This window comes from Panonychus citri, unplaced genomic scaffold, assembly GCF_014898815.1.
Source record: "Panonychus citri isolate SS breed McGregor unplaced genomic scaffold, ASM1489881v1 Contig00136, whole genome shotgun sequence".
Classification (NCBI taxonomy): Eukaryota; Metazoa; Arthropoda; class Arachnida; order Trombidiformes; family Tetranychidae; genus Panonychus; species Panonychus citri.
This window is the reverse complement of record NW_026515541.1, coordinates 2,867,337-2,884,016: the sequence shown is the minus strand read 5'-3', so window position 1 is coordinate 2,884,016 and position 16,680 is coordinate 2,867,337. Positions and strand designations below refer to the sequence as shown.

At 30.1% G+C, this 16,680-nt stretch overlaps 3 protein-coding genes across 3 annotated transcripts; 1 reads left to right on the top strand and 2 right to left on the bottom strand.

Moving 5' to 3' along the window:
* Nucleotides 1–136: 136 nt before the first annotated feature.
* LOC128392531 (uncharacterized) lies at nt 137–2,307 on the top strand. The gene is made up of 3 exons (XM_053352563.1): nt 137–550; nt 658–1,380; nt 1,616–2,307. The coding sequence occupies exons 1-3, from the start codon at nt 508–510 to the stop codon at nt 1,678–1,680; spliced, it is 831 nt and encodes a 276-aa protein (XP_053208538.1). The 5' UTR covers nt 137–507; the 3' UTR covers nt 1,681–2,307.
* A 322-nt stretch (nt 2,308–2,629) lies between these two features.
* Nucleotides 2,630–7,775, bottom strand: LOC128392527 (tetratricopeptide repeat protein 39B-like). The gene is made up of 15 exons (XM_053352557.1): nt 7,393–7,775; nt 5,889–5,941; nt 5,206–5,419; nt 5,002–5,125; nt 4,805–4,937; nt 4,637–4,739; nt 4,381–4,558; nt 4,244–4,308; nt 4,075–4,134; nt 3,896–3,993; nt 3,661–3,825; nt 3,480–3,597; nt 3,315–3,420; nt 3,144–3,255; nt 2,630–3,069 (listed from the first exon to the last, which is right to left on the bottom strand). Exons 1-15 carry the CDS (start codon nt 7,462–7,464, stop codon nt 2,778–2,780), a joined length of 1,893 nt encoding a protein of 630 aa, XP_053208532.1. The 5' UTR covers nt 7,465–7,775; the 3' UTR covers nt 2,630–2,777.
* Nucleotides 7,776–8,622: 847 nt separating this feature from the next.
* Nucleotides 8,623–15,288, bottom strand: LOC128392526 (neprilysin-1-like). The gene is made up of 16 exons (XM_053352556.1): nt 14,775–15,288; nt 14,564–14,679; nt 12,232–12,285; nt 11,953–12,114; nt 11,774–11,869; nt 11,444–11,652; nt 11,198–11,371; nt 11,043–11,129; nt 10,847–10,971; nt 10,565–10,781; nt 9,868–10,044; nt 9,705–9,805; nt 9,248–9,629; nt 9,088–9,183; nt 8,946–9,022; nt 8,623–8,869 (listed from the first exon to the last, which is right to left on the bottom strand). Exons 1-16 carry the CDS (start codon nt 14,840–14,842, stop codon nt 8,770–8,772), a joined length of 2,241 nt encoding a protein of 746 aa, XP_053208531.1. The 5' UTR covers nt 14,843–15,288; the 3' UTR covers nt 8,623–8,769.
* Nucleotides 15,289–16,680: the final 1,392 nt, after the last annotated feature.

The window sequence follows — 16,680 nt, the reverse complement described above, 5'->3', positions numbered from 1 at the left end:
ATTAATTACCCCAAAGTTAATTGATTCCTTTTGATTGTTTTACTAATTAGTCAAAAATTTACTGTCAATCTATGTTATCGTTAATCATTTACGTTCAACAGTATTATCATTGTAACCATTTTAATTTGAAATCTTGGATCACAATTTAATAGTAAATCAAATTTTCTGTTCATTGACAACAATTAAAAGCAATTAAAGAAACTAAACCTGCGATTGTGAAACAATTTACTTAATGAAAATACGAAGAAAATGAAAGATGAGGATGAACAAAATTCTGAGGCGACTCAGAGAGAAGAACAGTTAATCTTCTCGAATTTTTTTATTCGTTCTTCGTCGACTATCTCAGTGATCTCTTTGTGGGTGGTGGTTTCCTTTTTCTCTCTCGATCGATTTAATTAAATAAGTTCTAAGGTCTAGACTGACAGTTCGAGGCTTTTATCTTAATCAACTCAACTTTTGAATGAAACTGTAACACCAAGTTAATTGTTCCCCATTATCATCACCAACATGTACCAATTGATTGTTGTTGTTGCTCAATTTTGTTTCGCTTGTATGTAAATTAAATTGTTCACTAAATTAACTGATTGACAAAGTTTACAACTAATCAATTGAATTGTCTAATTTTCAATTTGTTTTCTTTATTCTGTTTAACTTTAGATCCCAAGAATAAGTCACCAATTGAAAGAAAACAATCTGATCAAGTGACCACTCCCATTGATGATAAAATGAACTTGGAATCAGCGACAAGGACAGTTGACCAAGAGAAATCGCCGGTGGGTCTTCATGGGGACAAAGGTGATTCCATGAAAAGTGAGGATTCTCTTACTGTCAAAGGGCAGAGTGACACTCACCCAGCCACACCCAGTGCTTCCAGTTTATCTACTTCCGGAACTTCAGGTTACCCGATCTCCGTAACTGAGACGATGGTCCAAAAAAATGTGAACATAACGGTTTCTTATAATCCACCAAAATCGATGTACACTTCATTTGATCAGCTGCGATCACCGAGACCCAATTGTTTCATTAGTTCAATTACTCGAGTTAATGGTCAATCATTACCTTCCCCTGGGTCAGCAGTTAAAACTACTGAGATTAAATCACCAGAGGAAGTGACCGGTGTTAAATCACCTTCACCGGAAGCCTGGAAAGTTGCTTTTGAAACCGGAAACGGTATCAACTGGACACAAGCTAAACCGGTCACTAATACAATTACTATTGATCCTAAAAAGGTTAACAATTCAATAATAGATTCAAATAGATTAGTTGATTGTAATGAAAATAAAGCTGAGATTAATTTGATGGGGAAAAATTCAAACCAATTAACTAATCAACTAAATGGTGAAACGAGATCGACTAATCATCAACAATCTACTTTTCTAGGTGAGTAAATAATGACAACAAATTAAATTTAGCAATTATTGATTATCATTAGAATCCCTGGTTACTAAAATTATCATGGATTCTCATTATAATCAATATTTTTGTCTCAGTTTTAACCTTGAATTTGATTCTGTGATTTATGATTGATAATAATTCATAAATGAATCAAATTAATGTGTAAATTTGTTGCAATTAATCAATTCTAATTGTAAATTGTTTGACTTTCTGTTTACAGAGACAAATAATCACTTGGATGGATCTCAAGCAAATCTAATTGTTACCAAAGAGACGATACTTTGAAGGTTAATTGTTGACAATTAGACGTTTATTTGTTCACTATTTTCCTATGTCAACAATTAGAAACTTTTGGGAGAGCAATTAAATTTAAAAACTAATTGAATTAACATTTTAATTTAATAAGCAAAACAAATTGAAAAAATTTCACTAATCATAATGTTCAAAAGTTTAAATTTAGCCAATAGACAATTAAGTGCACTCAATATTTTAATTATATAATTACCATTAATGTATTAATTAACTAATCATCTTAATCAAGCCTTAATCCTAAGATTTAATCCAATCAATATTAGATAATTACATTGTCCATTACCTTAATTGTTAGCAAGATTATGATGCCTTAAATTGAATTTGTTAATTGTAAGACATTGGATGAAATTAACCAATGAGAATCATATTTTACTAACAATTAACCACTCACTTTTTTCATCATTATTAATTTGATTAGTCAACCAATTTAGCAATTTAATTTAGTTGTCTTCCAATTGCTTATTTTTCATTCAACTGTGCCAATGATTATTTTCAATTAATTTGTGATAAATTTAGTTTGCAATTATCATTATTTTACTTGATTACAATCGATGATTAATCAATTTCAATAATTTCCTATTACGAAATTAAAACACAATTAAATTAAATTGTATTTTCTTTTTAAATCATTTTCTTTAATAGTTAACATTCATAACAGCAATAATACGACTATTAATTTCAATTGAAATTACAATCTATCAATCAACCCAAGCCCCAATTGGTATTCTAATATAACCTTCATCAAGGTCACCATTTACTTTCTCAGCTTAATAATAATAATCATCATATTATCAATGAATAATTTGTGATATTTTGATACAGATTTCAAGTGCTTGAATATCCACCATTTTGATTTATATTTAAGGTCAAAAAATCAATGAAATAATAATTGAATGTCGATTGTCAAAATTGTGATACATAGAAAGTTTCTGAGATAATAATTTAATTTATTATATCGATGAACAGAATTTTGTAGAATAATTTTTACAATTACTGATTGTAAATAATCAAATTGTCTTTGACAAAATTGGAAAATTTTCAACATCTTTTGAGTTAATTTCGTCAAACAATTAATCATCGTTAGAATCTGAGAATTGATCATCATCTTCGTCTTCTCGAAAATCATTTGGAACATTTTCCTTAGTTGAACTTTCTTTCTGTTTTTGGACACACTTAATACGATGAACAGCACAATGGATACGGAAATATACCATAGATTCATTCATGTATTTACGATAATTTTTCTTGGCCTTTCGAAGCCAATCGAGACTCGACTCGAAATTTCCTTGAGTTCGATAGATTAAACCAATCTCCATACATGCATGAGGTTGTAGGTAAACATAAGATTCAAGATCTCGATCACTAATCAGAATAAAAAAACAAATGAAAAGATTAAAATTCAACTGAAACAATCAACTCAACCACATCATAATTACCATTGAATAACCTCAATGAAACATGAAATCGCCTGAAGGGGATAATTGAGATACCGTAAACAAATACCCTTCATGAAGGTTAGATAATAATATTTATGGTAACTCTTTGAATCTAAAAGAAATCAGAAGCAATTAAGTCAATTAAAGTTTCTTTTATTCCTCTTCTCTTACCTTTCGAGTGACATTTAATTTCCCTTTCAACAGTTCGTAAAAGTTTATCCAAAATATTCGGACATTTACCAAGAACGGGAAAAATATTCCATATATAAAATAATTCCTAAGAAAGACCAGAAAAGCTCATTAATTATCCCACTTAAATCGCAACAATTAACTTACCATCACAGGTAAAAGTAAAGTTTCACCTTCAATGAAATATAATTGTGACCTTTTAACTAAACTTTTTTCCAGGTAAATACTTTTACCGGCCACTCGTCTTAATTGTTTCGGTACTTTCCTGAATAGAAAATTGATTTCAGTTAATTACTAGTTAATAAATAGTGATCAATATAATCATTACTTCATATTTTTGGATATCTCTTGAGCAAGAATTGCATCTTTCTTATCAAGGTTAACCATGTATCTGAAACAAGCTTCCATGTATAGCGATGTACAGGGTGACCATTTGCAATCTTTTAATAAACGATTGGCATAATTAGCAGCTTTCTCATAGTCACCTAAGATTCTGTGTGGTAATTAATTGTTTAAATGGCAATTAGTTAATCATCAACCATTACGGTTATTTATCAACCTACGCATGTGAAAAAACTAATCCCCAATAACAAGCGAAGTCAATTTGGTTCCATTCATTGGCAGGACTTAATTTAATTGCTTGATTGTAATAATCGATCGCCTAAATGATGCAAGTGTAAAAATGATGAGAAATTGATTGTCAATAGTTAATTAGAAATCAATCATTAAAAGAAACTTTTACCTCTTCGATACGACCATTAACAAGTGAAAATAAGGCTCGATAAAATTTTCCAAATCCACTCTGTAGTTACAATTAATATGAAAAATAAGTAAATTAACTGATCAGTTGAGTTCATTGATTTGTAAATTGTTAATCTAATTGTCAGTGATTAATATGGTAAACGTAAAACCTTTGAGTAAATATCCCAAGTGGATAAAATTTCCTCCATAAATGACATTTCAGGTTCACCAAGTCCTGGAAATTTCAATGAAAATTCACAATTAATTCATTTTTTTTTTGTACAAATTACGATTAATTAAATCATACCAAAGGTGAATTCTACAGTGCATTCGTGAGCGAGAAGTAACATGGCCGCAATCGGACTTCGAAAACCCCAATCACCGATCGAAACTTGTTTAAGATGAGAAAAAGCTTCTTCTCGAGTTCCTGAGAAACCAAACATTTCGATTAATTTTAGAACTCGAGCTGGAATGTACGAAATCGCCTGGAAAATAAACAGTAAATTAACTAATTAGTGAACATAATCAACCAAATACTAAAGTAACTAGTGAGTATCAGTTACCAGATTAAAGAATCCTGACCCAATTCGAAGACCAGCTTCGAAATTTTTCTTCGTATAAGGAGTTAACCAGTTTTCTCGTTCTTCTAAAATTTTTCGACATTTTCTAAGAATGAAAAATAGAATCAATTTAACAACAATTGAGATTCAACAATTAATCTTACAAATTACCTGTAAATATAAATTGTTTCTCTAAGTCTCATAACCACTTTTAATAAAGTCGAAAAGGTTTTAGCTCTTAGAACCGCTAATAAGATCCAGCCAATATTAAGCTCTGCGTACATCATTTCAGCGTGACATTCCTCTGGAGTAAATAAAAGGTAATATTAATAACTAATTGTGACAATTAACTAAATCAATCTATGTACCTTCTGAGTAACTAGCAGCATTAATCGATCCCCAAAGCTTTGAGACCAAACTTGTCTTTCGACGGGAACGATCAATAACATCCATGGCTCGTTCAATCTTAGCAAAGGCTTCATCCAGAATCGGCTACAATTACAGAGGGTAAAAAAATAACAACAATCAAGAGAAATTAAAAAGTTAATCAAGAAGAAGAACCAGTTAATTACTTCTTCCATTGAGAAAAGAGCTCTGATTGCATATAAAGCTGCTGTTCCACATTCAAAGACAAACGATTGATCCCGTTTAGATTCGCACGATTTCATGGCCTCATCGAACTGATAGTTCATGAACAGGTCAACATGAGCTCGACATTCACGTAAAATGAGATCCATATCAGCGCTGGTCAGTTTGATTGATTGTTTTTCCTTAAGTAAAGAGTCACTAACCAAATCAAAGAGAGAGAAATTTAAACAAACAATGGTTAGTTTAATAATCTCACAATTTAAATTGTAAGATTTAAATATAAACTTAATCGGTGATTGACCAAACAATTTGTAAATTATTAACTACAGATCATCAACCAAAACCTGTTAAATTGTCCCAGGTAAAATTTTCCAATAATAATCTTGTTGCTTTTTTATTTCCTTATTTCCGCAACAATTTAGATTACAATCAATTGTTAATTTTGAACAGTACTTTATGTTACTATTTATATTTGAATGTTATTAACACTTTGATTGTTAACAATCAATAACAATTCAACCTCAGGTCTTTGTACGGTGATTTAAGGATAATAATACAAAGAAACTTGATAATCAAGTCAACAATTTATCCGTTTTCAGTTAATCACAGTTTTTCATGATTATTTAAATTGTTGAAGAAAAAGGGAAATCCAGTTAAATTAACTTACCCATTGTTGCCGTTAAGGTCAACGTCAAGTTGTTCATTTGCATCTTCAAATATCTGCGATTGAAACAATTAGTGATTAGTTTTAATTGTGATCAGTTAAAGGGGACAATGAATGAGATGAACAAGTTGTTTACATAATTAGGAAACTAATTGAGAGCTGATTGTTGAAAGTGTTTAATGTTGTCATCATCAAATTTGATTGTGATGATCGAAAGTTAAGTTGATTGACTGTTGATTAATCAATTGAATTACAGTTGAATAGATTTTATTATGCAATTGAATTGATTGTAATTGTGATTTTGGGAAAATCAGCAATTCGATTAATGTTAATTTTTGGCATTGAAGTGATTTAAAGAGACGGATAATTAACTGATGATGATGAGCTAAATTGTAGTGTGATAATTTAAAAATCCCATAGCCTGAAGCTTTTTATTTGCTGGTTAATTTGAAATAAGATATTAATTGTTAACAGAATTGAATTTTCTAATCATAGTGATTAACATTGTCATGGTTAATCAATTCAAATATTGGAATTACTTTTCTTTCTGATTATCTAATATTAATTGTAATCAATGGACTGGAATCAAGTGTTTTACTGCAGTCTAACAATTAAGGTGAAATGGTGAGGGAATGAGGTAACAATTAACATAATTCAAACAATTAAACATTAATAAACTATTAGGAATAGACATTTAATCAACTATGATTATCATAATTAACTTGATGATGGTTTTGATGAAAAACATAATTTGTCAGCTGATTGTTTCAATCAGTTTAATTAACCATTTACTGTATTTAATCAATGACCAGACTATTAATGATCAAAACTGTGAACGATAAATTGTTTACCTTCAACCAGCAATCAGGCTAATTATTATTTCAAATTGATTGTTACCTTAAGCAATTTAAACATTAACAATTTTTCATTTTCTCATTATTATTAACTGATTGGCCGGAAAATAGTGAATTGTAATGATTGAAATTAACTATTGATTAACCTTGATTATTGGAGATTTAGAGAAGAAGAAAAAATTATAAAATAATAATTAGAATTGTTGTTGATTGTGAACATAATTTTCCTCATGAAATTTTCAGCTTCACTTTGTAACGATAACAATTGTAATCATCATGGGGAAAGAAATGAATATAATCAGATTGAACTGATTAAGAGTTAATTTTGATGACGAAATTATAATCTGATTGAGTAGAGAGAGCGAGAAAAACAAAAGTAACAATATATCTGATCAAATGTAACAATTAACTTTCGGAAGCAATTGTTGATCATTGATAAATTGAAACCAACATGACAATCGAATTGAATATAACTGAGACACTCTGATTTAAAGTAATTAACGATAATTGATTATCAGGATAAAGAAACAATCAAAGAGCGAGAGACACAGATTGTAACTAATCAAGAGTAAGTTATGATAAACAATCAACAATTAGGATAATTTTATAAACACAAAATCATCTCATTTACAAATTGGCTTTTTAAAACTAACCTCTTCATCTGAATCATTGTTGGAGTCCAATTGATGGCTGTGAACATTTTCCGGCCTAATTGTGGAGCACATTATGGTTAATGTTGGTTGATTTAAATTTGATTGACAACCAATTTAATTGGAGAAATAAATTGTATAACAAAATGGAAACAGAGGAAAAAAACATAAACAACAAAAAAAAAAGGTTTTTCTTTATAACGGTGACAATTGTTTCTTATAAGGAATTAAATATTAGAAATGTTACTCTCAAGAAGATACGATTTTCATTGATGAAGATTCACAATTAATCTACACTTTAGAACGTTGCTTTTTAGTTAACTGAATTAAAATTAATTCTGATTGTTGCTGATGATTGAAAGAAAAAAAGATGAATTGAACAGAGAAAATACTCGAGAACAGTGAGCGCCATCTATTGGTTGGAATCGAATTTCGAACCATGTGACTGAGATTTGGATTCGTTTGTAAACTTGTTACGATTTGAAGATCGTTAGTCAATCAGATTTCAATTTTTCTACTTCTTTTTATTGTTAAATTGCTATGTATCAGGTTGGTACGAATTAACCTTGCGGAACTTTATTTTTTCATCACTAGTATCAGAATATTATTATTATCTCAACAGAAAAAGTTGAGCAAATTTAAATGGTCATGTAAAAAATACTGGACAAGTTTTCGGGGTTTGGGTGAAAGCTTATTTCAGAGCTTCTTATTAATTTTATCAGGTAAACAATAGAGATAATCACGATCAAATTGATTCGAAACTGGTCTCTGGTCAAATATCTTTAGAAGAATAAATAATCATAAAACTATTAATAGATTAAATGAAAACAATGATTGAGATGAAGGTTAACTGACATGAACTCGATCATTTTTTTATAACATTAGATGGACGAGAGGAATGGTGGAGAAATGTCTTGACCAAAATCGGATTGTTGGGAAGTTCGGAAGAGACTCGGCCGATTTCCGCTTTTTTCAGGGATCATTGGCAAATCATTCCAATTATCAAAACATGTACATGATAGTCTCATAATCGTGTAGAAATATGTAATTTCAAAGGTGAACAGAAATGATCTTCTTAGGTTTTCTAATTAGGAACGAGATGAGATTTCCGATCATCTTGAAATGTTAACAGTAAATCAAATAAGGTGATAAATGAAACACATGAACATCATCATACTCAATGAATCAACTTGATGAAAATGAATCTAATTTGATTAATTTGGCCTTCATCAATTTAGTAGCGAGAAGTGTTTGATTCATTTAATTTGAAAATCGTAAATACAATCAAGTTAATCAAAGTTCATGAGGGTTTACATTAAGATGGTGACAATGGTTGATCATTTTGTCTTCATGTGAATCAATTGGTTTTTTTTTCTATCTTCACCAAACTGAACACTTTCGAATTGGATTCATCGTTGATCCTAACGGACAATTGAAACTTGCCGAAAATTCTGGAATGTTGGACATTGGGCCGATTACTCTAAGATGGTTGATAGAAGAAAATAAATTCATATTAGATATTTGTCTCTGACAAAGTAAAATTACATGAGAATTACCTGAATTTTCCTGGACTATGTTCGTCACGGAGTAATTGATTTTGTAGAGCTAATTTACTTTGTTTCTCGCACCAAAACTGTATGAAAATGAAAAAAAATTCATTGAACAATCTAATAAACTGTTCAAGTTTAAAAAACTTACATTTGCAGCTCCGATCCAGAACAATTTATCAGGAGTGAATGATAATCCAGGAAGCGGTGGTTCTTGTGGGTGTCCTTTTGACCAGGATTCATAAGCCTGAAAGATACAAACGGATTCAGAATTAATCTAATTGAATATTAACTCAATATCTTCAATTTACCTTGAGCGCTAATTTGAGTCCACCATTATCAGCCATGTTTTCACCTTTACTCAAATCACCACTAAGAGTTATATTCAGTTCATCAACGTAATAACTATCATATTGATCAATCATACATTGAATTTTTTTACGAAACTTGGAATCGGTCTCAGAATCCCACCAATCCTGAAGATTTCCCGTTTCATCAAACTGTTTACCTCTCTCATCAAACCCATGGGTGATCTCATGGCCGATCAAGAACCCGAAAGAGGCAAAATTAAGGTAATAAGGTCGATCCTTTTCAAAAAACACTCCCTGTAGTAAAGCGGCTGGAAGCTGAATCTTATTTTCCAATGGATTATAAAAAGCATTGACGATCGCCGGTTGACTTTGTTTCCACCAACTAAATAGTAAAATCAATCAATTAATCAAATTCTAATCGATATTTCAACTTCATCCTCTATGTATCAATACTTACATTTGAGAAGTTTTTTGTCCATATTGACTGAGATCTCGTTCTTTGTTCCAACGTTTTAGATTCAAAATGTTCACTGAAAAATCGTTGGTATCAATTGATAGCTAAAGATGAAGGAAAAAAATCAATTAATTGCCGTTAATCAATAGCAAAATTATCCACTTACAGTTTCATAAAACTGATCAACCAACGTTTGATTCAGTATCTGTTCAGGGTAAGCGATATACGCGTCCATTGATTTGACCTTTTTCAACGCCATTAATTTGGTTTCATTTCCCATCCAATCAATACTTTCAAGAATCCCAACAAATTCATCTTTAATATACTGGAAAGCCATGGTAGCCTGATTGATGGAAAAGTTAAAATGCCAATTACAATTAAGTTAATTGTTCGAGAAGGAAAAATTAACAATTCATTATTGTTGCATACAAGAAAAAAAATCATTTAAATGTTTTAAGGTCAAAATAACAACAATATTGATCTTCATCACCATGATCATCATTTACTAAATTGTTGTCAAGGTTTGTAAGTTTAAGTCTTCAACTAATTAACAATTAGAAAAGTTATTCAATCACAATAACAATTGGAATCATTGTTTTGATTTCTTCCTTCTTGTGACAGAATCTTGTTGATTTGCCTCAATCAATTTGATGATTCAATCTTTTGAATTGTAAAAACAAATCTAATTCTTCAACAGCAATTAACTTGTTCTCCTTGGGAAAGTATTTGTAAAAACTAATGTCCACTTGATATTGACCAGTTTTCAAAATTTTCTTTCAAAACTTGAGGTCAATTGTAATACTTTTTCCCAATTTACTTTTCCTCGGATTGATTGTTAGTTGTTTCGACTTACACTCTCTTACCATTTTCTTTGTTTCCGGATCACAATGATTCTTGACATAGAGACTTGAGAGAGCGACGTCCATCCCCTGGTCCATCATGTAATCGAGACACTCTTCCCATCGAGGTTTGTCCGATTTCGTCCCTTCATGGAAAATGTTGTAACTATCTCTCCATTCTTTGGATGAATAAGGCATCAGTTCATAGATAACCCGCCAAACGATATAATTCTGAAGCATCCTGAGGGAACAATCAAGTTAATTACATTTTCGTACGTGAGAAAACATCAATAATTAACTACTCACGTTGGTCGCAATTTGGGTATGAAATCATTAAGATTTCGAATAAATTTTATATCGAAAACAACAATCAGTTCGTCTGAACTGAGATTACGATTGACTAGGCCACTTAATAGTTTATACCAATTAATCTAGTAAAGAAATTTGATTGAGGTTAATTGTGATTCTCCATTTTCTGTTTCATTTGATTGATTGTTCTTACATTTCCTGAGATGAGTTGAAGCTCGTACAGGGTCATCTTCTTGTAGACCTTTGAATAGTCACGTCGCTCATCAGCTGATGTCATAAACTGTAAAATATTAATAAAATTGAACAATTGGACATTTGATTGATTACAATGAGAGTTAATTGTCTGACCTGAGCAAGGAACATCTCAAACTTTGTGATTTCTTCAATATCTGATTGCATTTGCGGTGTTACCTCATAGCCCAACTTAACTGCTATTGAGTAAATGAGACTAGTGTAGCTGATCAGATAAGTTTCATCAATGTAAAGGCTTTTATGTTTGAGAGCAAGTTCAGCTTGGTCAATCTAAACGAAGAGGAAAAGAAATAAACAAATTAGATCAATAGAGTTCGAAGTGACCATTTGATAGATTCTTACAGCTATTATATTGTTGGAAGTATTTTTAAGATCTGGGCCAACATCTATGGCGATTAGAAAATTAAAATTAGCACCAAAATCTTTTAGTTTTAACATTATGTCGGCAATATCGGGCTGAATTCGATCAATTTCTTTGGCTTGGTTCAACCAACCACCGAATGAATTGATAATATTAACAAATATTTGATTGGCTCGCAATTCAATCGCCTCTAATTGAAGAAAAGGTAAAAATAATGAATTAATAGAAAATCAATTCAGTGGAAACGAAATTTTCGAAAGAAAAAGTTTTTCTTTCGAAAATCAAAAAGTCGGTCTCGTGATGCAATTTACCAACATTGATGCAAGTCTTGTAAAAGTTGATCAACTTCGTCTCGTAGGAGTTTCGTCTTAATCGTCGTCCACCATCAGCGAGATGATTAATATCCACTAATTAAGAAAACGGGAATTAATTCTCATTGAAAATTCATTTGGCTTAACAACAATTAAAATAAAAAGAATCACAATCGAACCTCTTAATTTGTTATTAACAATTTCTTGCATTCTGTTTAATGTCCCAATCCTATTTTTCCCATGCGGAAGGATCGTCTCATTAATCCAACCACCGCAAACGAATTGATAAAAATCATCACATGGATCAACGGAAGTGTCAAGACTATTGATTAAGATTGATGCTAAGATTAAGATAATCAGATTAGTATTAATTAAAAGGGAGAGAGAGAAACAAAATCGGATTAGATTTGAATAACAAATGGAAAACTGTTAAATCTTAATCACAATTAACAACTTACCTGCTTCAACGCATCCTTGAGTTAAACATACACCTAATGGTGGTTGAGAATCATCTTTAATTGTAACAATTAACAAATTAATAAGAAGATTAGAAAAGAAAAACAAAAGTTGATTAAAGTTAAATTGTGATCATTAGACTTTTGAAAATTACGGAAAAGATTTAAAAATTTTATATTTTTCGGCTTTTTTTCTGATTTCTTATTGTTTCGTAAAGGTAAATTGTAATTACTATCGTTTACAATCAGCAACAACAATTAGAGATTAACCAAAAAGGTAAGTACAATCGTGTAATAATAATCCTTGAAAACTTTAGGGATTAGTTATGATTATCAGATATAACGATGAATAACTAATCACTTTTGGCTTCTTCTTTTAGCCGATAATCAATCAATGACCACCATCACCATCACCATCATCATCATCATCAGAAAGAACATCAATTTAAATTAGAATTGAAAATACAATCAAATTGTTGGGATTGACAACATCTAATTGTTAAGGTTATTTAATTGATTATCAAGATCCTTCATCGGTCTATCATTTGTTTTTCTGGCCTTGATTTTATCAACAGGTAACAACAAACAATTTACCTGTTTACTTATTTTAGACTTGCAAATAATTTCAATTAACTGTTTAATTGTAATGATGATTATCTCAGAGTAAAACAATTTAGAGGTTTACATAATTGTATATGCAGATTAACAATCAATTTGATTTGCCCAATGGTTTAAATTGAAAAGCGTGAAGTGTAATAAACACATGAGAAAAAGGCTCGAAATCTAATCACAATCAAGGATAACTAGGATAATCAGGACTAATCATGAACCTTAATCAACTTGTAGCTGTTGTTAACTATCAATTAAATATCATCAGTAACTCTAATCATCACTAATCATTCATGACCACAATATCAACTGAATTAAAATCTCAAAGCTAATTGTTGTAAAGTGAAAAGTTCAGAATCGCTGTGAAAATTTAATCACAATCTATTGAAACATCATAATTAAAGCTAATTGTCCCATTTAATGATCAATCTCTTGAAATATTTTCTCGTCCAATTGATTGCAAACACTTAATCAGTCAACAATTGAGTAACAATTAACTCAGGTAACTTTTTTTTGTTTATTCTTATATAAAACTTAACACTCATCACGAAAATAATCAATTGAGTAAATTGATGTTTAAATTGTAATTAAAGGCAAAACTTTTACCTAAGAGTAGGAGTTTATAATTAGCAAATTGTCAAAAACAATTTAAGTTAAAGGGAAAAGTTCAACAAGTAGTTGATCATATCAACAATTAACAAATCGTGAAAAGATTCAAGTGAAAGGAGATGTTAACAATTACTTTAATTATTACAATCAATGGACTGTGGTCAACATTGAGAGATAATGAAAACTAATTGATCAAATTGTAGATCTAACATTTAACTAACCAATTAAGATGGATAGTTGATCAAGATTAATTGATTACCTTAACAATTTATTTTTAACATTGTTGATTTTTTTTATTGAACTTCAAGGTGATTTAATTGTGATTAAACTTTTCCTCCTTAATTACAATCAACAAATGATGTTAAAAACCCTCAAAAACCAGTTATCTCATCATTAGACGAGAAATTGATTAACTATTATCAAGCTAACAATCAACTAATTGTGATTTAAATTTTCTTTCCATTGTTGTTGGTTGATTTACAATCTAAAATTTTCCATTGGATTTTTTTTTGGTAACAATTAACACTAATTTTCAATTCTCATTCATTTGATTATTTAAACGAGTGATTTAACCTTTTGGGTTAAATTAACATCAACCTACACAATTAACTAACACCGATACCTTGAAAATCAAATCACAATTAGTTAAATTGTTACAATTGTATTAATAATTCAGCTAATTGTACACTCAAATTTAAGAGATAGTGATGAACAATTAATTTGATTGATTTGTCTTTTCGTAATCATCTTGACAATAAACATCATTAAGAAAATCAAATTAAAGTTACTGACTCTTGTCAGTGTTAACTAATTGCTGTTTAATATGAAACTAATCATCAACCTAAATTGTGAAAAAATTTCATCCTTGATGGTTAATTAAAATATCAATTCACATCATGAAAACTAAATTACATGTAATCATGATAATCATTTGATTAAATTGTAAATCAAAAATTCCAAAGACGAACCACAACAACACAATTAAACCAATGGAAATATTAAAAAGCCCCGAGGGCAAAATCTCAATCATTTGAGTGTAAATAAATTCTCAATCACTACTAATTGTTGTTGTTAATTTTTTTCAATTAATTGATTGTTTAAAAATTAAAAGTCTTACCTTTGTGTTCGTGTAAAATGATATACAAAATTAATAGGAAAAGACATAAAATTGATGTAATTGTAATTAAACGATGGCCAATGGTTCGTAAATTTTTCCGATTACGTTGATCGAACCTTAATTGTGACAATTAAGAGAAAAGTAAAGCAAAAGGATTGAATGGTAAGTTGATGACGAGTAAACAATTAAGTTAAATGATTAAGTTTCTTACCTATTGAAACCTGTTGTAGTCTTACTATCAACAGGATTCTGGTTTAAATCAGTAACAGGAGTGGACATTAAATCTTGGTGGTAATTGGATTGGTGTTAATTGAGATCAACATAAATTATAATTTAGATTAAAGCTCAGTGTTGGTTTTAATCAACAACTGAGGGAGATGATTAAGAAAACAAAATGATCAGTAAACACATAAAACAAAACAAACACCAAAATGGACAGAAAAAGATAACGAAAGTTAATTAGCACGAAAGTTAAACTGATTCCGAAAACGATTCAAAGTATTATGATTAAGAAAATGAGAAGCGCGAAGGCGAAAACGTTTGATTATCACGAGGAGAGAACGAAATCAATTTGGAAACTGGAACAATTTAAGAGAATCGCAGGAAATCAACAAGTGAGAGAGAAAATCACTTAAATCAACTAAATTGTTGCGAAGAAAATTCAACACAGAGAAGAACAAAAAAAAAGAAGAAGAAGATAATTAGTTGTTACTCGTTGGTGATTCTGTTCGATCTCTAAAGGCTTGTCTGGTTTTCCATCCTCATCAAACTCTCACTTAACTTGTTTTCCACTCTCTCTCTCTCTCTCTCCATTGCTCCCTCATCATCAACAAACATCAGCCTTCTAGCTCGTCATCATCATCATCATCATCTTGGTAAATTACAATAAAAGTGATTCCTCCCACTTTCCGTTTTAAAGTAACCCAAAAGTTATTAGGTGACCAGAAGTCAAGTTGATGCGGATTTTTTTTTTCTCATTCATGATGAAAATAAGGATGAGAAAAGGGAAGCTGATGATGAGGATGCTCATGGAAATGATGAAGATAAAGATGAAGATGGTTTTGTGTTTGTTTATTTTCATCTTATTTTTTTAAACTTCTTTTTGTTGTCCTTACTCTCTAAATTTAGATTGGAACACTTTAAGTCAATAATCAGATTGATATGAAGTGAAATCAATGAATCTATTGATTTTAATCATTACAAACACTATTCCTGATATTGTCCTGATTTTAATATAAACGTTAATCATTTCAAATCCAGTGGGTGATTTGATTATCATCAACATGGTTAATCTTGAACATTTTTGTTCGTAATCAACATTGGATTTAATGAAAATCTATCTCTTTGTTGTCATTGTATTAATTTGAACGCGTTGGTGTTGAGAGATTAACTTGATTACAATCAATGATTTAGTAATGAATAAGTTAATAACTAATACATTTTGTAATTATAATCAAGGTATTGGACTTTTAATCTTCCGAAAGGTGAGTCTTAATTATTTACAATTAAGCTTTCAAATGTCCTTGTCGATTAACAATCGGACCCGAGCGAGTCTAACCAATCCTTGATTCCTTTTTTTTCCTCGCCATCTTTAATTGTTACAATCAATTGTGATGTTATGGTTAAACAATTTACTCAACAATTAAGTTTTCAGGTCGTTCTGGCGATTCCAATTCAATAACATACCAAAAAAGTAACATCTCCTTGGGTGTGTCCAGTTTTCTTATAATGATTTCATGGATTGTGTTTCCATCCCTTTGGACAATCAATTGTTGATCAACAATCAAAGGGAAAATATAACAACAATTGATACCATAAATAACATTATGATTAAAGATGATTAACAAACGAATTGATAATCATTGGGAAAGTAAATGCTACTAAATGAGAAACAGTAATAATTAACTGATCATCCATAAAGTTTTAATAACAATTATAATGATGATCAAATTGTCTGTGATTAGATTTACAATAATCATTGATTCACGCGATTGTTAATCACTTAGGATGTTCAAATAACCTTGAGATGATATTTAATCATTTTGTTAACCGGAAACTATTCTGATTTCTATTAAGTTGATTGTCTGTAATTTAATTAATCGTTAATTTGATTCAAT